This window comes from Coregonus clupeaformis, chromosome 20, assembly GCF_020615455.1.
Source record: "Coregonus clupeaformis isolate EN_2021a chromosome 20, ASM2061545v1, whole genome shotgun sequence".
NCBI lineage: Eukaryota > Metazoa > Chordata > Actinopteri > Salmoniformes > Salmonidae > Coregonus > Coregonus clupeaformis.
In genome coordinates this window covers 28,963,922-28,991,368 of record NC_059211.1, presented here as the reverse complement: position 1 = coordinate 28,991,368, position 27,447 = coordinate 28,963,922, and the positions used below count along the sequence as shown (strand labels likewise).

At 44.1% G+C, this 27,447-nt stretch overlaps 1 protein-coding gene across 1 annotated transcript in view; it reads right to left on the bottom strand.

The window, feature by feature from the left end:
• LOC121532954 (collagen alpha-1(XXIV) chain) overlaps positions 1-27,447 on the bottom strand; it is a 179,574-nt gene that overhangs the window by 10,424 nt on the left and 141,703 nt on the right. Inside the window, exons 44-59 of the mRNA XM_045205811.1 lie at positions 26,588-26,641; positions 25,437-25,490; positions 25,271-25,324; positions 23,783-23,836; positions 22,071-22,178; positions 16,103-16,301; positions 15,823-15,930; positions 8,230-8,318; positions 8,030-8,092; positions 7,888-7,941; positions 7,120-7,155; positions 4,623-4,658; positions 4,408-4,434; positions 3,702-3,755; positions 3,011-3,179; positions 2,541-2,650 (exon numbers count right to left, since the gene is read on the bottom strand). Coding sequence (XP_045061746.1) covers positions 2,541-2,650; positions 3,011-3,179; positions 3,702-3,755; positions 4,408-4,434; positions 4,623-4,658; positions 7,120-7,155; positions 7,888-7,941; positions 8,030-8,092; positions 8,230-8,318; positions 15,823-15,930; positions 16,103-16,301; positions 22,071-22,178; positions 23,783-23,836; positions 25,271-25,324; positions 25,437-25,490; positions 26,588-26,641 — 1,269 coding nt within the window. The remainder of the gene's footprint in view (positions 1-2,540; positions 2,651-3,010; positions 3,180-3,701; positions 3,756-4,407; positions 4,435-4,622; positions 4,659-7,119; positions 7,156-7,887; positions 7,942-8,029; positions 8,093-8,229; positions 8,319-15,822; positions 15,931-16,102; positions 16,302-22,070; positions 22,179-23,782; positions 23,837-25,270; positions 25,325-25,436; positions 25,491-26,587; positions 26,642-27,447) is intronic.

Below are 27,447 nucleotides of genomic sequence, written 5' to 3'. Positions count from 1 at the left end.
GAAAACGCAGGAGGGTCATGAGGAGAACATTAGTCTCTATCCGATTGATTCTCCTGCGTTTCCAGTGGTGTTGGGGCTTCCCTGGTTAACTTCTCATGACCCCACAATTTCATGGCAACAGAGGGCTCTCAAGGGATGGTCAAGTCAGTGCTCGGGGAGGTGTGTAGGTGTTTCCATAGGGGCAACTACGGTGGAAAGTCCAAACCAGGTCTCCACCATGCACATTCCCCCCGAATATGCCGATTTGTCTCTCGCCTTCTTGCTAGTATGACGGAGTCATTGCACGGGGCGCGAATCTTCACAAAATTGGATCTCAGGAGCGCGTACAACCTGGTGCGTATCCGGGAGGGAGATGAATGGAAGACGGCATTTAGTACCACAACTGGGCACTATGAGTACCTCGTCATGCCGTACGGGTTGATGAACGCTCCATCAGTCTTCCAATCCTTTGTAGATGATATTTTCAGGGACCTGCACTGACAGGGTGTAGTGGTGTATATAGATTATATTCTCATATACTCCGCTACACGACAGTGCACTGTCTTAGTGGGAAATACTGGTGGCCCACTTTAGCCAAGGACGTGAGGGTTTATGTTTCCTCCTGCTCGGTGTGCGCTCAGTGTAAGGCACCTAGACACCTGCCCAGAGGGAAATTACAACCCCTACCCTTTCCACAACGGCTGTGGTCCCATCTATCGGTGGATTTCGTTACGGACCTTCCACCGTCACATGGGAACACCACGATCCTGGTCCTGCCGTCTCATTCCTATGTCCAGTCTCCCTACGGCCCTACATACTGTGGAGGCCCTATTTACACACGTCTTCCGGCACTACGGGGTACCTGAGGATATTGTATCTGATCGGGGTCCCCAGTTCACCTCAAGGGTCTGGAGGGCGTTCATGGAACGTCTGGGGATCTCGGTCAGCCTGACCTCAGGTTTTCACCCCAAGAGTAATGGGCAGGTGGAGAGAGTGAACCAGGATGTGGGTAGGTTTCTGAGGTCCTATTGCCAGGACCGGCCGGGGGAGTGGTCAGGTTTTATCCCCTGGGCAGAGATGGCCCAAAACTCCCTCCGCCACTCCTCCACTAACCTTACTCCATTTCAGTGTGTGTTAGGTTATCAGCCGGTCCTGGCACCTTGGCATCAGAGCCAGATCGAGGCCGTGTGTTTTGGGTCATTGTAATGCTGGAATACCCATCCACGACCCATTTTCAATGCCCTGGGTGAGGGAAGGAGGTTCTCACCCAAGATTTGACGGTACATAGCCCCGTCCATCGTCCCTTTGATGCAGTGAAGTTGTCCTGTCCCCTTAGATGGTGTTCTTGGGGTCATAGGCAGCATTCCTCCTCCTCCAAACACGGTGAGTTGAGTTGATGCCAAAGAGCTCGATTTTGGTCTCATCTGACCACAACACTTTCACCCAGTTCTCCTTTGAATCATTCAGATGTTCATTGGCAAACTTCAGACGGCCCTGTATATGTGCTTTCTTGAGCAGGGGGACCTTGCGGGCGCTGCAGGATTTCAGTACTTCATGGCGTAGTGTGTTACCAATTGTTTTCTTGGTGACTATGGTCCCAGCTGCCTTGAGATCATTGACAAGATCCTCCCGTGTAGTTCTGGGCTGATACCTCACCGTTCTCATGATCATTGCAACTCCACGAGGTGAGATCTTGCATGGAGCCCCAGGCCGAGGGAGATTGACAGTTATTTTGTGTTTCTTCCATTTGCGAATAATCGCACCAACTGTTGTCACCTTTTCACCAAGCTGCTTGGCGATGGTCTTGTAGCCCATTCCAGCTTTGTGTAGGTCTACAATCTTGTCCCTAACATCCCTGGAGAGCTCTTTGGTCTTGGCCATGGTGGAGAGTTTGGAATCTGATTGATTGATTGCTTCTGTGGACAGGTGTCTTTTATACAGGTAACAAGCTGAGATTAGGAGCACTCCCTTTAAGAGTATGCTCCTAATCGCAGCTCGTTACCTGTATAAAAGACACCTGGGAGCCAGAAATCTTTCTGATTGAAAGGGGGTCAAATACTTATTTCCCTCATTAAAATGCATATCAATTTATAACATTTTTTGACATGCGTTTTTCTGGATTTTTTTGTTGTTCTTCTGTCTCTCACTGTTCAAATAAACCTACCATTAAAATTATAGTCTGATAATTTCTTTGTCAGTGGGCAAACGTACAAAATCAGCAGGGGATCAAATACTTTTTTCCCTCACTGTATCACTTATTGGCCTATTCCTCTGTGCTGGCACAGATCTACTATTCACAGGGATCATCTCAGAATCCCTCATCCTATTTTCCGAAAACCGTTGTACAATACTGCTAACGTTGCAAAGGGAAGGAAGGACAGATGTGTTAGTGAGAATTTGACTTAAGTTGCAGTCAGAATTTGTCTCTGTTTGTGCCATCATTGCATCTTGGCACATGTGCATGTGTTTTTCTTTAAACCAAGATAAAATCAGTTTATTGAATTAGTGCTGCTATGGATCAACTGGAGGCCTTGTGATGATGGAGTGCAGTGCTAGGTTACCTTGTTAGAGGCTACTGGGTGGAGACATGACTGCCCGCCAGCAGTGAAGTTACATAAGACCTCAATGGCGTCTGACGGACATCCCAGGTTAGGGTCGATCCAGTACAGTCCTACAGAGGTACAGATGTTGAATCCTAATTTGATCATCCTGTTGTTGCAGGACATTACCAGCACAGTAGTAAATGCAAACTTAGAGTATTCAAGGTTTAAAAAGGCCAATTTAAATTGTCATGACTTGATTTGCCCTAACAAAATAATATATCAACCCCTATAAAAAATTCCATTAATTACAATCCACACAATAATTCACATTTCCTGTTGCTGCAGGATTATTTCCCTGGTCAAATTAAGATAGCAACTACAGTCTATTCTACTGAGTAAGTCTGTGAAGATTACTAATATTGATGCAGATTGGGAGAAGTGTCCATTACATGGATAAGTTCTGTAAAGTGGTTCTATGAAGTTCTCACCGTCAGAAAGCTTGTGTTGGCAGTCCAGCAGGTCCTTGCAGAACCGTGCTGGGTTCTCCCGGGTTCCAAGCGGTTTCTTCATGCTCTCGATCACACTGCTCAGGTAGTGCAGGGTCTTAAAGATCTCTGCATTCTGGTCCGAGAGGGACATCTCCGTGTTCTGGTAGGTCTAGGCAAGCAGGGTTAGCATATTCCACACAGTCCAGAGAGTAGCAACATGCATGGAAAGAGGTTAGGAGAAAGCCACAGAGACAGCCAAACCAAAGCATGGACACATGGATGGATCAAACATTTCATAAGCATGAATTCATGCAGACACATGCATACACAACCCATATCCAGCCATAGAAACACCATGGCAAGGTATTTGGAAAAGTTGCATAATATGTTTTACATGTGTTCCAAGCAATGTGTTTTACATGTGTTCCAAGCAATTAAATAAGGTTTATTTGGAGGCAAGGTAGTGACAGGCAAACACACATTAGTGAAAAGACAAAGACATAGTATAAAAGAGCAAAAAAAGAACAGGAAGATTTTTGTTAATTTTTTTTATTGAAAATTGTCACTTAACAGTAAATATCATTAGAGTCAAGATATATCGACAGTGAATGTTACATATGGTGAATATGTTGTCTAAAGTTGAAACTTCTGTCTCATTTATAATAAAGTTGAACAACAGTGAGTGCTTTACCTCTGTCCTCAAGGCACCATTGGACTCAAACAGAGAGTTGTACTCGATTCGTCTCTGAGGATACAACACCAACAAGTACAGTGTAATCACAGAGGCAGTAATAAGCAGGAAGCAGTAAACCAGAGGCCTGTATCAACAAATCTACATTCTTCAACTTAGTGTGGGGCATACTAATCGCTGTCAGAAGAGAGAGAGAGAGAGAGAGAGAGAGAGAGAGAGAGAGAGAATACTTTTGGATTCGAAAAATACTCCATCATCAACAGGCTCTGTATTTCAGAAATCACAGTATCAAGTACTCCTGGTGCACTGTTGAACTATTTAGCCATTTAAAAATTTAATTTTTTAAAGAAAACTCTGTTTTTCTCACTGGCTTTCATGTATTTCAAACGTGAGCTTGTCCAAGATGTTGTACTCGACGACAGTTGTTATCCATTAGAGCACTGCGATTGGTTGGCCAAAATTCTGGGGCGGGGCTTAGCAAAGGGTCAATTGCCAGGGTTAGAGGTTCCAAGCCTGTTCTGTTACATTTACATTTTTCATTCTATTTCTATTTGTGCTGCTGCTGCAGGGAGGGGGGCGTTGCCTAGGCAACCAAAGACTTGTTTGCTAGAACACCTTGTTTGAATCCAGACAAAGAAAAAATATAAATGCTCTATTACAGATTATGTAATTTAATGACTATCTGTGAATCAAACAGGATACTTACGGTCGGGCCAGGAGCGCCAGGGGGACCCTGGGAGAGAGAACACAGACAGGATTTTGACATAAACACTAAATAAAGAGATACAAAGAGATATGTCTTCAAAAGACGACAAGCCTCATTCTCAATGAACTGCCATAGAACTGTCAAGTAACTGTAAGTAGTAGGGAACCAGTAAGATAGGTTAGGACATAATAATGGGAGGGGGGGGGGACACTTACTCTGGGCCCTGGATGTCCCTGTGGCCCCTGGGGTCCCTGACACACAAACACAACAACATGGCATTACAATGGCGTCCAAGCAATGACAACACAATAAATATAATATCTGATGCCCCTGCACTACTTTCTAGTGCTCTAAAAATCACAAAGATTGAAAAATGTATTTGTTGAAATATACACACATTGGCCAGTTTATTAGGTAGACCCATCTAGTACCAGGTTGGACATTTTGCCTCAAGAACAGCCTGAATTCTTCGGGGTATTGTGTTCAATCATTGCTCAATTTGTATCAAGAGACCTAACGTGTGCCAGGAAAATATTCCATAGACTCATGCTGCTTACGCTAAATCCTGACTCTTACATCAGCATGACGCAATAGGAACTGGGATTTGTCAGACCAGGAGATGTTTTTCGACTCCTCAGTTGTCCAGTGCTGGTGATCGCGTGCCCACTGGAGCAGCTTCTTCTTGTTTTTAGCTGATAGGAATGGAACCCACTGCTGCTGCTATAGCCCATTCTTGACATGGATCGACGAGTTGTGCGTTCCGAGATGCCGTTCTGCACACCACTGTTGTGCTGCGCCGTTATTTGTCTATTCGTGGCCCGCCTGTTAGCTTGCACGATTCTTGCCATTATCCTTCGACCTCTCTCATCAACAAGCTGTTTTTGCCCACAGGACTGCCGCTGACTGGATGTAATTTTTTTGTTGCACCATTCTCAGTAAACCCTAGACACTTTCGTGAGTGAAAAGCCCAGGAGGGCGGTCGTTTCTGAGATACTCGATCCGGCGCGCCTGGCACCGACGATCATACCACGCTCAAAGTCGTTTAGGTCACTCGTTTTGCCCATTCTAACATTCAATCAAACAGTAACTGAATGCCTCGATGCCTGTCTGTCTGCTTTATATAACAAGCCACGGCCACCTGACTCACTGTCTGTAGGAGCGTTCAATTTTCGTGAACAGGCCACTAAATGTATGTTGATATTAACATTATAATCATACTTTACAGTCTGAAGAGCTGCAGTCATTACGAAGGGTTCTGTGTTGAGGGCTCTCTTTGTGTTTCTGTAATGGAGCTCTATCACCCCCACTGGCTGATGAGGGAACTGACAGCACAGTACTATAGCAGCAGCCTTCTGCAGGCAGCTGGTTCTTATTAGGCCCCTGAGGAGCTGCCTGGAAGTGTGTGTGTGTGTGTGTGTGTGTGTGTGTTTACTGTGTGTGCTTGTGTGTTTTTCTCTCTCTCTCTCTCTACTGTATGTGTGTAACTGCCTATGAGTCTCGATGGGGCTTAGGGAGCTGTGAGAATCTTAAAACAGTTTACACGGCAGAGTGGGAGCCGTGAGAATCTTAAAACAGTTTACACGGCAGAGTGGGAGCCGTGAGAATCTTAAAACAGTTTACACGGCAGAGTGGGAGCCGTGAGAATCTTAAAACAGTTTACACGGCAGAGTGGGAGCCGTGAGAATCTTAAAACAGTTTACACGGCAGAGTGGAGCCGAGAATCTTAAAACAGTTTACACGGCAGAGTGGGAGCCGTGAGAATCTTAAAACAGTTTACACGGCAGAGTGGGAGCCGTGAGAATCTTAAAACAGTTTACACGACAGAGTGGGAGCCGTGAGAATCTTAAAACAGTTTACACGGCAGAGTGGGAGCCGTGAGAATCTTAAAACTGTTTACACGGCAGAGTGGGAGCCGTGAGAATCTTAAAACAGTTTACACGGCAGAGTGGGAGCTGTGAGAATCTTAAAAAACAGTTTACACGAAAGAGTGTGAGCCGTGAGAATCTTAAAACAGTTTACACGGCAGAGTGATAGGGAGCAGTATACTGTACATTAACCCGGTCATGGCTAGAAGAATCCAGCTTTTGTCAAATTAACGTCAGATTTGACTTTTCGTAGCAGGTTAGGAGAACTTACGCAGCAGGTTAGGAGAATTAACGTAGCAGGTTAGGATAATGAAAGTAGCAGGTTAGGAGAATTAGGTTAAGGTTAGGAAAAGGGTTAGGGTTAGGGTTAGCTAAAATGAATCTACTTTTGATGTTAATTTGACAAAAGCTGGATCTCTTCTAGCCATGAACCATTAACCCCCACAGAGGATCACAGCGCTAACATTATGACAAGGCATTTCCTGTACACTGCTTACATGAGGCAGAAAGTGCAGTAAGGCTCCATGCACAGCCCACAGTGTACTGGAAATCACTCTGCAACAGCTACTTTCACCATGAATACCCAGTTAGCATGGCTGTCTGCTTATTACCTCAGAAAACACTGACCTGTAGCTACAGTTCACACAAACCAAACGAGGCCACGTAATTACAGGAGGTGTCATCTATAGTTTATAGATTAAACACCTACGCTGTACTTGACACATAACCTTGTCGTTTTCTAACACCTACTGAGTGTATCTTAGACTGCTTTCTCTCCAATGTATTATATAATTCTGCAGAATGTATTCAGAATACAAAATCCCCAAGTATTTGATTCAGATCTCACCATTTCCCCATGGCTTCCCTTTGGACCCCTCGGTCCCTGTGAAGGAGAAAATAAGACTTTTCAAATACACTGGTTTCTTTTCAAAGTACAAGTACCCCAATTGTTCTGGGTAGCCCTCCATTCCATGCAGATATTCAACAGTATACTTGACATGAGCAGCATAGGTCATCCATAAATGTTCTCCACTCCGTTTTGGGACAATTTGTCCAGTTCCTTCCATGAGTTGATCGGTTCTTCTAACTCTGTTATTCCTACAGTATAAGGCCCTTCATATAAGCACAAGTAACATACTAGTAACACACCAGGTACTGTAGCTAAGTGTGTCTAGACTGGACAGATCAAGTCTCTATTACTAACTAACTCCCAGGGGAATAACAATGATGGAAAGTAACACTTGAGGCTTGAACTTGATTGTTTTATGGCTGAAGAGTCATGAATACATACTCTCTAGTCTAGAAAATTTCTGACTTTGACAACAGAGGGGTTTATCAATTCAGGGCATGACAGTTATGGACAGTTATGGGAACACTCCAGGAAGTTAGTTCAACAAAAGCCAGATTCACAAGACAGACAGGGGAGAGTGCCCGCTCTTAAAATGGACCATTCAACCTGAACACACACACACACGCTCTCTCTCTCACATGCGTGCAGTCACTGTGTATAGAGTAAAATTGGCAGATACTTGTAGACAAGCACAAGCACACACACATGGACATGTGCTCGACACACACACACACACACACACACACACACACACACTGAACCTACAGGTTTCCCCATTGGGCCGATCATTCCTTCTGGGCCAACAGGTCCACTGAAACCCTGAAACAGACAGATAGAGGAGAGATCAGCACACACACCATTTTTATACATCATTTATTGCCACAGTAAGTGCCGATTCTGTACTTACCAGAATGCCTACAGGACCTTTAGGACCAGGTATGCCTTTGAAACCCAAATCTCCATTTGGCCCCTATGAAAAACACAGAACCCAGTCATTTGATTGATCACTGCTAATTGATAATGACTATAACAACACTTTCTATTTGTCAGTGGAGGGCGGCAAGGATGGTGAATGTCTGTGTTGATCTCTCAGAGCCTCTGACTCACCTTAGGTCCTGGAAAACCAGAGAAGCCGATCATCCCCAGGTCTCCCGACTCCCCCTGCAGGCCAGAAAAACAAACACACTCTGGTACAACTGGAACACAAATGAAACACACAACTCAATCACAAGACAATAAGACACTCTGATACAACTCATTCACAAGACAAACACCCTCCCTCACTGAACCACAAATCACTCTGATAACTGAACAAACGTCTTGTTGCCTCAAAAAGGGAGTGTGTGAACTGCGAAGTCAGTAGGCTATGTAACCATTTACCATGTAACCTATTCCCCCTCCCTGTTATGTATTCCAGACAGGTGTTTGGTCTATGGTTTTCTCTCTGGTTGCCCTCTCATCTATTACCCTGTCTAACTCCAAGGAACCTGCAGACACAAAAACTGGGACATAAGAATGGTGGGTCCCTTATCTGTCAGTCTGGAGACAGTAGCACATTGGGGAACCACTGTCTGAGCCTCTCCCCTGTCCCTGTCCCATGTCTGTCTGTCTGTCTGCCTGCCTGCATGTCTATCTATCTGTCCTCAGCAGTAGCAGAAGATGGCCTGTGTTTGCACAGCCAATCATCCATATCCTTTAGCCGGGTCCATTTTCTCTAATCCAGCGGGTTTGGCCTAGAAACTCTCTTCCCTGAAAAGTGCAAGGTAAGGTGACCCAACCTTAGGGGCGTGAACCAGGTCTCTATTTCCCCAGCAGCCAGGTAGTGGAGCGAAAGAGAGAGGGGAGGGATGAAAGGATGGACGAGCACCTTGTTTTCTGGTCCCTGGAGTAAGAGTCTGATAAATCTAACATAAACCGGCCTTGCCAGGCGGAATGTTTCCATTCCTCGTCTCATCCAGATCATTCGTAACTCGACTCGAGTGAAAATACACACATTTTTGAGCCCACTACAGCTTGGTTACCTAAGGCCCTGTGGCTATACAGTATATAGAGCTTCCAGGTAATAAAGCATGTATCGGATAGGATTATTATTGTTTCTAGGGCAACAGAGCAGAGAAAAACAAAACGCCTTTTTATGAGCTTACCTTTGACTTAATGACAAAACAGTACTTAACAAACCAAACCTTGAATTGTTCCCAATCCAATCCTATTGCTCCCGTGATACAGTAACTCAACACATGCACTGTATAAAGTGGGATGGCGTTGTTGTTCATCTGAAGTGCTTTTACTGATTGGAATGATCCAAAATCACGCTTTGGTTCGTTCAACCTATTCTATTCAATTTGTCTGAAATCAAATAACGAATTATTCAGATCAATGTGATTTCTTGAATTGAATAAAAACTTCTAAATTGCTTTCAACACCTCGTGCGCATAGTGGTGGGAGCAATGTAGCGGTGGCAGCCTATCAGAATAGTTGGAGGTGTGGCTTATTGGGGGCGTGACTTTCACTGTGTTCTTTTTCCCCACCTGTGAGAGTGAATGTCATTCCAGTTATTGTGGTCTATTGTATTTGTTATCCAATCTTAAACTTGTACACTGTCAGAATCTGTAATGATACTTGCACAAGTGCATATTGTATTAAAAGAGCCTGATAAAGTTTCTCTGTTAAGGTAGCCATTGCTTGGTTATTGTGGTTACTAAATGTGAAGGTCTTCTTTAAAGTTACTGAACAAACGTACTTTCTTAATTTCCAGGAAATTTTTACATTTTTTAAATTATTTTTTTGGGGGGTAGACAGCTTTAATATTTCAGATAGATTGTAACTTCCATCAATGTAATTGTCTGCATCACTTCCAATCCCCCATATGTTTTTTTTCTCGCAAATATATATACAGTGGGGAGAACAAGTATTTGATACACTGTCGATTTTGCAGGTTTCCTACTTACAAAGCATGTAGAGGTCTGTAATTTTTATCATAGGTACACTTCAACTGTGAGAGACGGTTTGAACCAGGTTTGCACACACTGCAGCAGGGATTTTGGCCCACTCCTCCATACAGACCTTCTCCAGATCCTTCAGGTTTCGGGGCTGTCGCTGGGCAATACGGACTTTCAGGTCTGGAAACTGGCTAGGCCACTCCAGGACCTTGAGATGCTTCTTACAGAGCCACTCCTTAGTTGCCCTGGCTGTGTGTTTCGGTCGTTGTCATGCTGGAAGACCCAGCCACGACCCATCTTCAATGCTCTTACTGAGGGAAGGAGGTTGTTGGCCAAGATCTTGCCGATATATGGCCCCATCCATCCTTCCCTCAATATGGTGCAGTCGTCCTGTCCCTTTGCAGAAAAGCATCCCCAAAGAATGATGTTTCCACCTCCATGCTTCACGGTTGGGATGGTGTTCTTGGGGTTGTACTCATCCTTCTTCTTCCTCCAAACACAGCGAGTGGAGTTTAGACCAAAAAGCTCTATTTTTGTCTCATCAGACCACATTACCTTCTCCCATTCCTCCTCTGGATCATCCAAATGGTCATTGGCAAACTTCAGACGGGCCTGGACATGCGCTGGCTTGAGCAGGGGGACCTTGCGTGCGCTGCAGGATTTTAATCCATGACGGCGTAGTGTGTTACTAATGGTTTTCTTTGATCATTGATGCCCCACGAGGTGAGATCTTGCATGGAGCCCCAGACCGAGTGTGATTGACCGTCATCTTGAACTTCTTCCATTTTCTAATAATTGCGCCAACAGTTGTTGCCTTCTCACCAAGCTGCTTGCCTATTGGCATCCCGCCTTGTGCAGGTCTACAATTTTATCCCTGATGTCCTTACACTACTCTCTGGTCTTGGCCATTGTGGAGAGGTTGGAGTCTGTTTGATTGAGTGTGTGGACAGGTGTCTTTTATACCGGTAATGAGTTCAAACAGGTCTAGTTAATACAGGTAATGAGTGGAGAACAGGAGGGCTTCTTAAAGAAAAACTAACAGGTCTGTGAGAGCCGGAATTCTTACTGGTTGGTAGGTGATCAAATACTTATGTCATGCAATAAAATGCAAATTAATTACTTAAAAATCATACAATGTGATTTTATGGATTTTTGTTTTAGATTCCGTCTCTCACAGTTGAAGTGTACCTATGATAAAAATTACAGACCTCTACATGCTTTGTAAGTAGGAAAACCTGCAAAATCGGCAGTGTATCAAATACTTGTTCTCCCCACTGTATATACATACATACTTACATACATACATATATACATACAGTGGGGAGAACAAGTATTTGATACACTGCCGATATTTGTTGCATTGCGTTGTCGTTTCTGGAGGATTAAATTGAAATTGCAACCAACTTTCTATGGCTTGTTTTAGAAATAGTGATATTTGGGAGATTATTTCCTTTTCAAATAACTTAAAGTGAGAGGTTGTAATCTGAATAAAGGGGAAAAGGCCATTCTTGAACATTGGGTGAGACAATCTTACTAATTTGCTAGAGAACCAGTTCGGATAAGTATAACTTTTGTATGACTGAAGCTTTTAGTGATAGGTCTAATGCTTTAATATTTAATAATTTCTGTTCTCCGAATTCATATTCATTATATAAATAGGCCTGTTTAATTTTGTCTGGCTTGCCGTTCCAAATAAAATGGAATATTATTTTCTCACATAATTTAAAAAACTGTTCGCTAGGCGTAGGCAAGACCATAAGCAAATAAGTAAACTGGGAAAATACTAAAGAGTTAATCAGGGTGATTTTTCCACAAATTGACAGGTATTTACCTTTCCATGGTAGCAAGATCTTGTCTATTTTTGCTAACTTTCTATTAAAATGTATTGGAGTGAGATCATTTATTTCATTTGGGATATGTATTCCGAGTATATCCACATCACCATCAGACCTTTTTATTGGTAAACTACATGGTAATGTAAAAATTGTAATTTTTAGTGATCCAATACGTAATATAGTACATCAATCATAAATTGGTTGTAATCCAGAGATTTCCAGGGAATTAGTTAAATTGCTTGTAACCCAATTGAAGACATTTCGATAGGTAATTCAAAAGTAAAAAGTAAACTTGGGACAAGATGAAAAAATGGGTTGTATTTACAGTGAGGGGAAAAAAGTATCTGATCCCTGCTGATTTTGTCGTTTGCCCACTGACAAAGAAATGATCAGTCTATAATTTTAATGGTAGGTTTATTTGAACAGTGAGAGACAGAATAACAACAAAAAAATCCAGAAAACGCATGTCAAAAAATGTTATAAATTGATTTGCATTTTAATGAGGGAAATAAGTATTTGACCCCCTCTCAATCAGAAAGATTTCTGGCTCCCAGGTGTCTTTTGTACAGGTAACGAGCTGAGATTAAGAGCACACTCTTAAAGGGAGGGATGTAGCTCAGTTGGTAGAGCATGGCGTTTGCAATGCCAGGGTTGTGGGTTCGATTCCCACGGGGGGCCAGTATGAAAAAAATAAAATAATGTATGCACTCACTAACTGTAAGTCGCTCTGGATAAGAGCGTCTGCTAAATGACTAAAATGTAAAATGTAAATGTAATCTCAGTTTGTTACCTGTATAAAAGACACCTGTCCATAGAAGCAATCAATCAATCAGATTCCAAACTCTCCACCATGGCCAAGACCAAAGAGGTCTCCAAGGATGTCAGGGACAAGATTGTAGACCTACTTGGTGAGAAGGTGACAACAGTTGGTGCGATTATTCGCAAATGGAAGAAACACAAAATAACTGTCAATCTCCCTCAGCCTGGGGCTCCATGCAAGATCTCACCTCATGGAGTTGCAATGATCATGAGAACGGTGAGGAATCAGCCCAGAACTACACGGGAGGATCTTGTCAATGATCTCAAGGCAGCTGGGACCATAGTCACCAAGAAAACAATTGGTAACACACTACGCCGTGAAGGACTGAAATCCTGCAGCGCCCACAAGGTCCCCCTGCTCAAGAAAGCACATATACATGCCCGTCTGAAGTTTGCCAATGAATATCTGAATGATTCAGAGGAGAACTGGGTGAAAGTGTTGTGGTCAGATGAGACCAAAATGGAGCTCTTTGGCATCAACTCAACTCGGCTTGTTTGGAGGAGGAGGAATGCTGCCTATGACCCCAAGAACACCATCCCCACCGTCAAACATGGAGGTGGAAACATTATGCTTTGGGGGTGTTTTTCTGCTACGGAGACAGGACAACTTCACAGCATCAAAAAGACGATGGATGGGGCCATGTACCGTCAAATCTTGGGTGAGAACCTCCTTCCCTCAGCCAGGGCATTGAAAATGGGTATTCCAGCATGACAATGACCCAAAACACACGGCCAAGGCAACAAAGGAGTGGCTTAAGAAGAAGCACATTAAGGTCCTGGAGTGGCCTAGCCAGTCTCCAGACCTTAATCCCATAGAAAATCTGTGGAGGGAGCTGAAGGTTTGAGTTGCCAAACATCAGCCTCGAAACCTTAATGACTTGGAGAAGATCTGCAAAGAGGAGTGGGACAAAATCCCTCCTGAGATGTGTGCAAACCTGGTGGCCAACTACAAGAAACGTCTGACCTCTATGATTGCCATCAAGTGCTAAGTCATGTTTTGCAGAGGGGTCAAATACTTATTTCCCTCATTAAAATGCAAATCAATTTATATTTATGCGTTTTTATGGATTTTTTTGTTGTTATTCTGTCTCTCACTGTTCAAATAAACCTACCATTAAAATTATGGTCAGTGGGCAAACGTACAAAATCAGCAGGGGATCAGATACTTTCCCCCCCCCACTGTATATGAAATATTACTTACTATTTGTTATTTAATAGGTTTAACCAAAGTAGGTTGAGTGTTGAAAGAAATAGGCAGCAAATTGAAATATAGGTTTGAAATCAAATATAATATATGACAAATATATCAGTTGGCATTGAATCATATACACTGCTCAAAAAAATTAAGGGAACACTTAAACAACACAATGTAACTCCAAGTCAATCACACTTCTGTGACATCAAACTGTCCACTTAGGAAGCAAACACTGATTGACAATACATTTCACATGCTGTTGTGCAAATGGAATAGACAACAGGTGGAAATTATAGGCAATTAGCAAGACACCCACAATAAAGGACTGGTTTTGCAGGTGGTGACCACAGACCACTTCTCAGTTCCTATGCTTCCTGGCTGATGTTTTGGTCACTTTTGAATGCTGGCGGTGCTTTCACTCTAGTGGTAGCATGAGACGGAGTCTACAACCCACACAAGTGGCTCAGGCAGTGCAGCTCATCCAGGATGGCACATCAATGCGAGCTGTGGCAAGAAGGTTTGCTGTGTCTGTCAGCGTAGTGTCCAGAGCATGGAGGCGCTACCAGGAGACAGGCCAGTACATCAGGAGACGTGGAGGAGGCCGTAGGAGGGCAACAACCCAGCAGCTGGACTGCTACCTCCGCCTTTGTGCAAGGAGGAGCAGGAGGAGCACTGCCAGAGCCCTGCAAAAATGACCTCCAGCAGGCCACAAATGTGCATGTGTCTGCTCAAACGGTCAGAAACAGACTCCATGAGGGTGGTATGAGGGCCCGACGTCCACAGGTGGGGGTTGTGCTTACAGCCCAACACCGTGCAGGACGTTTGGCATTTGCCAGAGAACACCAAGATTGGCAAATTCGCCACTGGCGCCCTGTGCTCTTCACAGATGAAAGCAGGTTCACACTGAGCACGTGACAGAGTCTGGAGACGCCGTGGAGAACGTTCTGCTGCCTGCAACATCCTCCAGCATGACCGGTTTGGCGGTGGGTCAGTCAAGTTGTGGGGTGGCATTTCTTTGGGGGGCCGCACAGCCTTCCATGTGCTCGCCAGAGGTAGCCTGACTGTCATTAGGTACCGAGATGAGATCCTCAGACCCCTTGTGAGACCATATGCTGTTGCGGTTGGCCCTGGGTTCCTCCTAATGCAAGACAATGCTAGACCTCATGTGGCTGGAGTGTGTCAGCAGTTCCTGTAAGAGGAAGGCATTGATGCTATGGACTGGCCCGCCCGTTCTCCAGACCTGAATCCAATTGAGCACATCTGGGAAATCATGTCTCGCTCCATCCACCAACGCCACGTTGCACCACAGACTGTCCAGGGAGTTGGCGGATGCTTTAGTCCAGGTCTGGGAGGAGATCCCTCAGGAGACCATCCGCCACCTCATCAGGAGCATGCCCAGGCGTTGTAGGGAGGTCACACAGGCACGTGGAGGCCACACACACTACTGAGCCTCATTTTGACTTGTTTTAAGGACATTACATCAAAGTTGGATCATCCTGTAGTGTGGTTTTCCACTTTAATTTTGAGGGTGACTCCAAATCCAGACCTCCATGGGTTGATACATTTGATTTCCATTGATAATTTTTGTGTGATTTTGTTGTCAGCACATTCCACTATGTAAAGAAAAAAGTATTTAATAAGATTATTTCATTAATTCAGATCTAGGATGTGTTATTTTAGTGTTCCCTTTATTTTTTTGAGCAGTGTATTTGTTTTCAACAAATGTAGTTTTTTAAAATTGAGAAAACCTTTGTTTTTTTAAATTGTTGATCAAAAGAGTCATTGTTTATAGTGTTGCTTAAACCTTTTATGAACTGTTTATGGCAAATATATGACGCTGGGAATAACCTGTGACCAGTTAGTGGAGCATTGGTGATATTCTACAATGGTTGGATGGACAGTGGACACTCACTGGTTGTCCTTTGAGTCCTGGGTCCCCCTATCCTGCCTTGGTCTCCGGATGACCCCTCCATGCCTTTGATTCCTGGGGTCCCCCTCTCTCCTGCCAAGCCAGACTCCCCTGGAATCAACACATATGGGTCAGAGGTCACAGAGTAGAAGGCGGGACTGGCCTGGCCCCAGATCTGTTTGTAGCTGTCCTGCCAACTCTACTTGGTCATTGTCATTCATAGGAGTTGGCTATATAGTACAGATCTGGGACCAGGCTAGGATGGTACTGCAAAGTTAATGGTGAGGGGTCATAGGGGTAAGAGGTAACAGGGTGTGGGGTGAAGATGGTACTGGGTGTAGGCTAAGGTGTAGATTGTGAGGGCAGTAGATGACCTTCTCTCCAGCAGGCCCCCTCTCTCCAACCAACCCAGGCAGACCAAGTCCCCCCCTGGGACCAGGTAGTCCTGCCGACCCCTCCTGCCCCACGGTGCCACGCTGGCCCTGAAAAATAATAGCACAGACAGTCAACATTGGCACACTAAATCATTGTTGACATGCTGTAAGCTAAGCATGAAAAACACTGCTAAACAAATGGTATATGTAGCCAGTGACTAAGTGACAGTGGCATTCAATCAGCACTGATTCATGGCCCAGGCCTTTGAAAAGTCAAACACTTAACAGTCAGACATTTGCTTATAAAACGTCAATACAAATGACTGACTGTTGTTGAACTGTTATAGTGCGCCGAGACGCCGGCAACCACAATAATTTCCTGTTCCATCAGCTGGCTAGAGGCAGCCCGGGCCGAGGAGAGTCAGTCATATTAGAATAACAGATTGAGTGAGCCGTCGCCGGCCCGCTGGCTGCACGTACAGCAGCTTCTGTTACTGTCTCGCCTCGCCGGCCATGTGGTGCAAGGATAACTCACGACACCGCCGAGAGAAAAAATCATCCCTCCAAAACGGTAGCAGCAGGAAGTGGTTTGGAATTACAGAGCTCTAGGTTTGTTGGTAGAGCCTCAATCTCCCGGGCGTTGGAGAGGGTCTTTCATATAGGAGAGATAGTGTAACTGTTCTCGGTCATTAGATCAGTGGGAGATTAAATTCTGGCCTGGAAACTCAGGACACACATGCCCAGCCGCACTCATTCACACCACGACCCACTCAAGTGAGACACATGGGCAATAATGTCCCATCCCACTGATCACAGTAAGGGCTCTGGTCTGAGAACAACTTTGTTCCTTTCTCAACCTTAACACCTTAACCAACTTGCTTTGGGTTTGTCTTTTGACAGACATGTTAACCCTTTACACTCATGGGGAATTGGTCTATATGGATAGGGTTACATTTAAATGTTTCTTACAGAAGAAATATGAAATGCATGACCATGGTAGCAATTGAAAGGGAAACAGTTTGGAGATAAAGGGGAAATTATTTGACCAAAGGTGAGGACACAACAGTTCACCTGAAACAAGACTGAATCCAAACATCCAAACATTACACTTTTTGATTTTATGTGCATTTTACATGTACTTTTTGCAGCATTTGTTGATAACGTAATCTGAAAATACTCTGGATACATTCAGTAACATGATAAGACTATTACTGGAAAATGTGGCTTGGTGCAACATAAGACAAAAAAATTGCAAGGATTTGAAATGAGAAGACTAACTGAGTGTCTCCAAGTGGCCACACAACTCTCCAAAGTGTGCACAGTTCCTAAGTCATTTCAATGCACTTTTATGACTCATGTCTTCAACTATAAGGTGCTTTTTGAGCTCTCCTAGCTGTGCTGGTGAGGAGCTGAGAGCAGCACACTGGTAGTTGTTTCGTTTGGAACACAACTCTGAATCCCCGCCATCACACAATTACTGTTGTTGTTTACGCGAATCCAAAACGGTCCATTATAAATCGCAATCTGGGTCAGGTGGGCATGATATGAAAGCTTGTTCTATTGCCAACATGACTAGTTATGAAATACGATCTTACAGTGTTAGGCTTTCACAAGGCAATTCAGAGAAACAGATTGTAATTTTAGAGCGCATAGAAAGGAGTCATGAGTGCATTCAGATGTGTGTGCCGCAGCGGCTTTTCCTCACAATAAACAAAGATAGACTCATTCTGTTCAGAACAACCCAGGGTATGATGCCATGTCATCGTGTAACTGTAAATCAAACATAGTTATCATTGACACTGTACTGTATATGACATGAGGTTATGATTTGGAAATGTGCACATTTGGACCCTATGGGTGTTTGACTTGCTTGTATGACATCAAAGCGGTATTTATTGTAATCCTCAACATCTCATCTTTCAAAATACATAGAGTCATCTTAATTTATAGCATTTCCCTCACTCAGACAACAAAATATTTGCAAAAGTTGCCCAATTACCAGAACGGCTATCAGTCAAAACCCATACAGCGCTGTGAAGCTCAGAGCCAGAGCTCTGACGTCATATATATAATGTTACTGTACAGCCATTACGTTTCAATTTAGGCGCATATTAGTGCGCAAAACTGCAATTTTCAACCAGTTTAGAGGTACGAGTGTAAAGGGCTACCCAAATGTAATAAATTAACCCTTCTGCTTTTAGCATTACTACTCTGGCTAAGATGATTGAGTGGCAAAAGAGCAACTAACGTACTACATGCACCCAGTGGAATTAATTAAGGAGAGACCAGGAGAGAAAGTGGAAGCAAGGGAGACAGAGTGGCAGAGAGGAGAGAGAGAGAAGGAGACAGAGAGAGACAGCGTGATAGACAGCTAGTGGTCAGACTGTTTTGTCAGTAAGATGATTCTAGATCTGGGGGATGGTGGTCAGGTCAGGGGGACACAGAGGCTGGTCTATAATATGGTCCTCCTCTGTCTCCTGCATATTTTCACTAATGACTAGTGTCCCCTGGCTCTTTCTGACACCAGGTTAGACCCACAGAGAGACAAAAACCATTCACTGGTTACGCACTTCAACCAATTCAGAACAGGGACATGGAGGGAGAGGAAGAGGTGTAGGAGGAAAGGAAGAATGAAGAGGAGGAGGAGGATGAAGAAGAAGAAAATGGTGATGATGATGACAAATAATTGAAAAGTTAGGGGAGGAGAAATAGGAGGAGGAGGAGGAAGAGGAGGAGGACAGAGTGTACTGTAAAACACTCTGGTAGGTCTGCTCCTCTAGGGTAGCTGGAGCAACAGTCCTGACTGTATTGGTTTTCCCTGGGAGGTAATGTAGCTATGTGTGTAAAATCACCCTGGTTGTTTCCTGCTGGGATCTCCCTCCCTGTGAGAGAGATTTGTGTGTTTTCACCGCAAAGAACTCCCTCCCTAACCGCCTCCGTGCCACCAGACCTGCTTCTGATGTAACTGACAGACAGGGTGGCTAATACTGAAGGTCCTCCACTGTCGGTCTGGCTGTCTGGGTAGCAGGGGAACAGTAAAGGACATCCATGCATGAAATCCCCACATACTCAGGGCTGCCGGGGCTGCAGACTTTAGTATAAAGAATCCCATTGAGCTCTGACCACAGAAACCCAATCAAATCAAATAAGCCATTTAATGACCAGTCATTTTCTGCCGAATATCCTTCAGCACTTTAAACACAGCTGGTAGGAGCAGGATCCATATTCATAAATCATCCCAGAGTGCAGGAGTGCTGAAATAGGATCAGTTTAGCCTTTTAGATTATACAGTGCATTCGGTAAGTATTCAGACCCCTTGATCTTTTACACATTTTGTTACATTACAGCCTTATTCTAAAATTGATTTAATTATTATCTCATCAATATACACACAACACCCCATAATGACAAAGCAAAAACAGGTTTTTAGAATAAAAAAAATAAAAAATAAAAAAACTGAAATATTAAATTTACATAAGTATTCTGACCCTTTACTCAGTACTTTCTTGAAGCACCTTTGGAAGCGATTACAGACTCAAGTTTTCTTGGGTATGACACTACAAGCTTGGCACACCTGTATTTGGGGAGTTTCTCCCATTCCTCTCTGCAGATCCTCTCAAGCTCTGTCAGGTTGGATGGGGCGCATCGCTGCACAGCTATTTTCAGGTCTCTCCAGAGATGTTCGATCGGGTTCAAGTCCGGGCTCTGGCTGGGCCACTCAAGGACATTCAGAGACTTGTCCCGAAACCACTCCTGCATTGTCTTGGCTGTGTGCTTAGGGTCGTTGTCCTGTCGGAAGGTGAACCTTCGCCCCAGTCTGAGGTACTGAATTCTCTGGAGCAGGTTTTCATCAAGGATCTCTCTGTACTTTGCTCCATTCATCTTTCCCTCGATCCTGACTATTCTCCCAGTCCCTGCCGCTGAAAAACATCCCCACAGCATAATGCTTCCACCACCATGCTTCACCATAGGGATGATGCCAGGTTTTCTCCAGACGTGACGTTTGGCATTCCGGCCAAAGAGTTCAATCTTGGTTTCATCAGACCAGAGAATCTTGTTTCTCATGGTCAGCGTCCTTCAGGTGCCTTTTGGCAAACTCCAAGTGAGCTGTCATGTGCCTTTTACTGAGGAGTGGCTTCTGTCTGGCCACTCTACCATAAAGCCCTGATTGGTGGAGTCCTGCAGAGATGTTTGTTCTTCTGGAAGGTTCTCCCATCTCCACAGAGGAACTCTGGAGCTCTGTCAGAGTGACCATCGGGTTCTTGGTCACCTCCCTGACCAAGAACCTTCTCCCCCGATTGCTCAGTTTGGCCGGGCGGCCAGCTCTAGGAAGAGTCTTGATGGTTCCAAACTTCTTCCATTTAAGAATGATGGAGGCCTCTGTGTTCTTGGGGACCTTCAATGCTGCAGACATTTTTTGGTACCCTCCCCCAGATCTGTGCCTCGACACATTCCTGTCTCGGAGCGCTACAGACAATTCCTTCGACCTCATGGCTTGGTTTTTGCTCTGACATGCACTGTCAACTGTGGGACCTTATACAGACAAGTGTGTGCCTTTCCAAATCATGTCTAATCAATTGTATTTACCACAGGTGGACTCCAATCAAGTTGTAGAAACATCTCAAGGATGATCAATGGAAACAGGATGCACCTGAGCTCAATTTTGAGTCTCATAGCGAAGGGTCTGAATACATTTGCTAAAATTTATAAAAAACAGTTTTCGCTTTGTCATTAGGGGGTATTGTGTGTAGATTGATATGGATTTTTTTTGTTGAAAATCCAATTTAGAATAAGGCTGTAACATAACAAAATGTTTAAAAAGTCAAGGGGTCTGAATACTTTCCGAATGCACTATAATTACTGGACAGGGTGGACCTGATGCTAGATCAGTACTCCTACTCTGAGACACTAGAAGAATGAGAGGGAGAAGGGAAAGGCCATATTGGAGCCAATTAAAGCTCAATTTCTCCTGTGATATGTGGATTTACTGGATTACAGGAGTTTTTCATCCTGGTCGCAGTCTAGCCACAATCACATTAATAATGTGTTGTTGTCTTAATCCACTCAAAACTATCTTTTGTTATTTTTTCATTAGTCCACTGTTGATAAAGTCCCAACATGTTTTGCATGTCAGCAGTCAAGCTTTCAAGATATAGGATTTTCAAGAAGCAAAGTGTCATCATCTTGAAAACTTGATTGCTGACATGCAAAACATTTTTGGACTGTATTAACAGTGGACTAATGAAAAAAATACCAAAATATAGTTTTTTGGTGGATTTTTCCTTTAATAATGGGATAATCTCATAACTTTATTCAGCCCATTCTTCAGTTTGGTCATTGTTGGAGATTTACTGTGACACTAGCTAGTGTTGTGATTATGTGTAACGTGGCAAGAGAAATAGACGAGTGAAGGTTGGAGCAAGGAGACGTGGTAAAAAGAAATAAAAAAAGGGGGTCACTGGATCCTTAACTTTATTCTGATTCAGAGAGCGGGTCAGACTGTCAGCCACAGAGATTTAACACTGCTGAGAGAATGGCTCTCTTAAAGTTCGGTTACACAATGTAATAATCCCCTGACTCTTACTGTGACCTAATGTATAGCACCTAAAGGGCAAGAGTTTGTTTATGGACAGATTATAGGGCCCCATTCTGCATGTGTGTGTGAGTGTCTGCAGGCATGGGGAATAACTGTGTCTGATAAGTGTGTAGCTACCTGTATGTGTGTGTATGTGAGGGACAGGATATGATGCCTACCTGTATGTGTGTGTATGTGAGGGACAGGATATGATGCCTACCTGTATGTGTGTGTATGTGAGGGACAGGATATGATGCCTACCTGTATGTGTGTGTATGTGAGGGACAGGATATGATGCCTACCTGTCGCCCAGTCTTCCCTGGAAATCCTGGTAACCCAACTAGTCCTGGAGGACCATCAGGCCCAGCGTATCCCTCCATGCCTCTGGGTCCAGGTAAACCAACTTCCCCCTGGGAAATCCGAAACAACAATATCAAACTTAATCTGTCGTGTTTCCATGACAATACTGTAAATGCATTTAGTTACGGGAGCTAACGTGAATATTCAGGTCTCAGCCAGTCGATGTCACTTATCATAGTACAGCAGTTGATCCAACCACCTACGCTACGATACACTACCACTCTAATCTCCCAACCTTTCCCAGTCCCCCATGGCCTTCTCCCCCCTTAGTTGGCTGTATATAAATCTACCTTCAGAGACATCTGGAATAAGGAGGTAAATTCCTGACTGGCAGTGATGGACTGGGATCTATAACTGTTTTATGGAAAATAAAGGGAAGTGTATTTTGACCTCAACCTATTGTCGTGTGCGTTAATGTTGTACAGACTGACTATATACAGCACTGAACATTTTGTCCTGCTACTTTAACAAAACAAACCCAATGAAATGTCATGTCATGGAGAGTACATGTACTGGACATTGTTATGGACTTCTCTGTAAATATCAAATTAAATTAAATTGTATTTGTCACATGCACCGAATACTACAGGTGTAGACCTTACCGTGAAATGCTTACTTACAAGCACTTAACCAACAATGCAGTTTTAAGAAAAAAAGAGTTAAGAAAATATTTACTAAATAAACTAAAGTAAAATAAGTAACACAATAAAATAACATTAACGAAGCTATATACAGGGGGTACCGGTACAGAGTCAATGTGCGGGGGCACCGATTAGTCCAGGTAATTGAGGTAATTTGTACATGTAGGTAGGGGTAAAGTGACTATACATAGATAATAAACAGCGAGTAGCAGCAGTGTAAAAAAAAAAGAGGGGTGGGGTCAATGCAAATAGTCTGGGTAGCCATTTGATCAATTGTTCAGGAGTCTTATGGGTCGGGAGTAGAAGCTGTTAAGGAGCCTTTTCGACCTAGACTTGGCGCTCTGGTACCGCTTGCCGTGCGGTACCAGAGAGAGCAGTCTATGACTTGGGTGGCTGGAGTCTTTGACCATTTCTTGGGCCTTCCTCTGACACCGCCTGGTATAGAGTTCCTGGATGGCAGGAAGCTTGGCCCCAGTGATGTACTGGGCCGTACGCACTACCCTCTGTAACGCCTTACGGTCGGATGTCGAACAGTTGCCATACCAGGCGGTGATGCAACCGGTCAGGATGCTCTCTATGGTGCATCTGTATAACTTTTTGATACCATCACTCAACTATCACGTTCTCGGCAATAACTCATTCACTTTGCTTCCATCCCTACACGGCCTCTCTCGCTCCATCATCCCTCTATACACCCAGGCTCTCTCTATCGCTCTCTTTCGCTCTCTCTCTCCCTCTCCCTCTCTCTGTCCGTCCCTCTCTGTCCGTCCCACTTCTCTCCCCGTTTCTCCCCCCTACAATGCAGTCCATAACGATGTAAATGTGACCTCCACATAACACATTGCATTAGGTTTGTTTGTTGTAGTACAGAACGTACAGTGCAGTATATCTCTTTCCTCCCTCTGTCCCTCTCTACATCTCTCTACATCACCCTCTCCCTCTGTCCCTCTCTCTCCCTCTCTCAGTCTTTCTTTTTTCATGTCTTCTCTACGTTGTGGTGATGTGATACTTACTTCAACACCAGCGGTCCCAGTCAGGCCCCTCGCTCCTTTCTTCCCTTCTAAGCCCTGTACAAACACACACGCACGCACGCACGCACACACACACACACACATTCACATAGACATGTTCACACAGACATACACACATTCCAATTGTTTTGTTACCAATACAAACCAACCATTATTTATCTACACGTGTCTGCTATATGCCCTGGCAGAGGCAATTCCTTCATGTGTATGTGTGTGGTTACTTTAAGCTGAAGTATTAGGCTTACTGCAGACTAACTGGATGTTTACATATACAGTTGTGCGTACTGTGTATTTAACTCATAGACCTCTAGTCTTGTGTTACTCCAGTACAGCTCTTTCTACGAAGGCCGAACTTGCACTCAATATGTGACACAACATTCAGGCTCTGCTTGAAACTCCAAGCCAAGGCAAATACTTTCACAGAAATCCTCTCTATACAATATTGACTCAATCGGATAAAATAGGCAAATAGGCCAACTCACATGTCTTAACATGTCAAAGGTATTTAGAACTAGGTATGTAGATACAGTACCTCAGCTTGTTTTAGGAAATATGTGACCATATGCAGATCAAATGATCATATTCCTGTACATAAAGAGCTATATTCCATGAAGAGCAACATTATGTTACAAATTAATGATATTCACAAATTCAAGAATTTACAGCTCTGAAAATGTATATGAAAATGTATGCATTATCAAGTTGCAGTTAAAATAATTCAGAATTGACGTGAAATTATTCATACTTGAAGTAAAATAATTCAGACTTGAAGTTAAGTAATTCAGACTTGATGTGCATAATAAACAGCTCATTTTTCCAAAATTCTAACTGATGCCAGCTTTCTGCATTCCATTGTGTATTCTCAAGCCTTGTGGAAATCAGACCGAACACTTTGAAGCACAAAGCGCACAGTGGGTGGCCAAACAAACATCATTCTCTGCTTCCTTCTTTCCCCCTCTTTATCTCCTTCCCTCATCCCTCTTTCTCTGGTATCAAAGGCACCGATGCTCAAGCCTGTCTGCATTGTTTTGGTTCAGTCCAATTCCATGGAAATAAAAGTATGTTTTTCTCCCTCTCTTCACATGACAATGCTTAAGCTCTGGCACTTTGGCTTGTTGATCGAGAGCAACAGAGTCCTAGATTAGAAACGGTTGTCTCTACAGCTTGGCTAGCCTGGCTTGTTAGGAACTGCAGTTTGGACGTGAGTGTCTCCTCTTCTCCCATAGCGTTGACAGGTGATTGCTCAACCCAACCCTCATGGTGTTCAGTGCCAAGGAAGCCTGTAGGAAGCCTTCTGCAGTAGTCATCTAGCTATACAGTAACAGCTCATCTAGAGCTCCAGGGAGACATGATTTAACAAACTGTGCTTTCCTTTCCCCAAGCCTGGAGCGGAATGAGTCCGATGCATTGATTTACAAAGAATAGCACGCACACACACACTCACACTCACACACACTCATACACACTCACCTGAGTTCCCATTTCTCCTTTCGGGCCTGGTTCTCCGGGTTCCCCTGGTGTTCCCTAATCAACAAAATCACACACACACACACAATTTATTCTTATTTCAATGTGCAAAATGTGACCTAGAAATAGATGCTGATAAGGCTTACACATGGTATTTGATTGGACTTACAGGAAGACCTGGTGCTCCAACTGCCCCACGATGTCCAGTGATCCCAGTGTGGCCCTGAAAAGAACAAAGAGACAAAGACAGTATACAGGTGAAACTAGAGCTGGGACGACGAACCAACAATGATCGACACCGACCATACCGATCAATTTTCGCAGGCATATGATAAGTAGCCTATACTAGAGAAATGTTGAAGTTTGAAATGAAATACGTTAGCTAATATGGGTGATTGTTAATGGGACAATTGATGGGTACAAGCATTAAACTAGTAGTAACGTTAGTAGTTATAAATGTATCATTATCAAACGGACAAAAATCCATATCACTCAGCTCTACGTGAAACGCTACAGCTTCACAGTCACTTGAATTGGTTACAGAGGAGGTTGGGTCAGGTCATTTAGTGACACCCAGATGTCAGGGTTCAGCTAGCTGTGTCTTGGTTCACTCACACACACACACACACACACACACACACACACACACACACACACACACACACACACACACACACACACACACACACACACACACACACACACACACACACACACACACACACACACACACACACACACACACACACACACACACACACACACACACACACACACACACACACACACACACACACACACAGCAGTTTGAGTTAAGGGCCTTTCGTTTAATGGGATCCTGGAAGTCTCTCAAGCCTTTCAACAACTGCCAAATCAAGATTAGCAACCGTGACTTTGAACTTATATCTAGTTCAGCAGAAGAATGCTTAAAGCCATTGTACTCGCTCTCTCTCCCTCTCTGAGGAGGGCTGCATTTGGGCAAAGTGTTTATAGGAGGGGAGAGCTCTAGTAACCCTGCCGCAGGGGATTCTGGGATTTCGCTCTGCACGACTTTCGACTCTCATCTTGTACTGTTAACTTCCCACCTGACCTGAATCTGTGTGTGTGTGTGTGAGTTTTCAGTGTCTATGTTAATAACACCAGATTTCCTCCTAACTTATCCCTAGGAATTCAGTAATCCGGGATGCTCCTGTCTCAGATGTGTGGTCTCAGGCCTGCTTTAATACAGCACCAAAGAAAATAATGGAAACGGAACAGAATAACCGCCAGAAAAGTGATTTTGTGATACATTTAATGTTGTGGTTTTTATGGTGGTTTTACCTGATATCCCTCATCTCCAGCCTCTCCACGATCTCCTCGCTCGCCCGGGAGACCCTGCCCAAACACACACATACAGTTGAAGTCTGAAGTTTACGTACATACACCTTATCCAAATACATTTAAACTCAGTTTTTCACAATTCCTGACATTTAATCCTAGTGAAAATTCCCTGTTTTAGGTCAGTTAGGATCACCACTTTATTTTAAGAAATGTCAGAATAATAATAGAGAGAATGATTTATTTCAGCTTTTATTTCTTTCATCACTGTCACGATCGTCTAATGAGGAGGACCAATGCGCAGCGTTGAAGGTGAACATATTATATTTATTAAATGATCACCCGATCAAAACAACAAACGAAAAACGTGACGTCTATGGTTACAACACAAACCAACACGAACAAGAAACCACAAATAATGAATGCCAAAAGGCTACCTAAGTATGACTCCCAATCAGAGACAACGAGCTACAGCCGTCTCCGATTGGGAGCCACCCTGGCCAACATAGAATTACAACAACTAGAACATAAACAAATGAAAACTCACACCCTGGCTCAACATACTAGAGTCCCCAGAGCCAGGGCGTGACAGTACCCCCTAAAGGCGCGGACTCCGACCGCGCCAACCAAATCCAACAGGGAGGGACCGGGTGGGCACTCCGCCTCGGCGGCGGATCCGGCCCGGACATGACCCAGGCACGGGTTGTGCTGGACTGACGACACGCACCCCTGGCTTGGTGCGTGGAGGAGGAACGGGCCTTACCAGGCTGACGACGCACACCGTAGGCTAGTGCGTGGAGCAGGGACAGGCCGGACTGGGCTGACGAGGCACACCACTGACTTGGTGCGGGGAGCAGGAATGG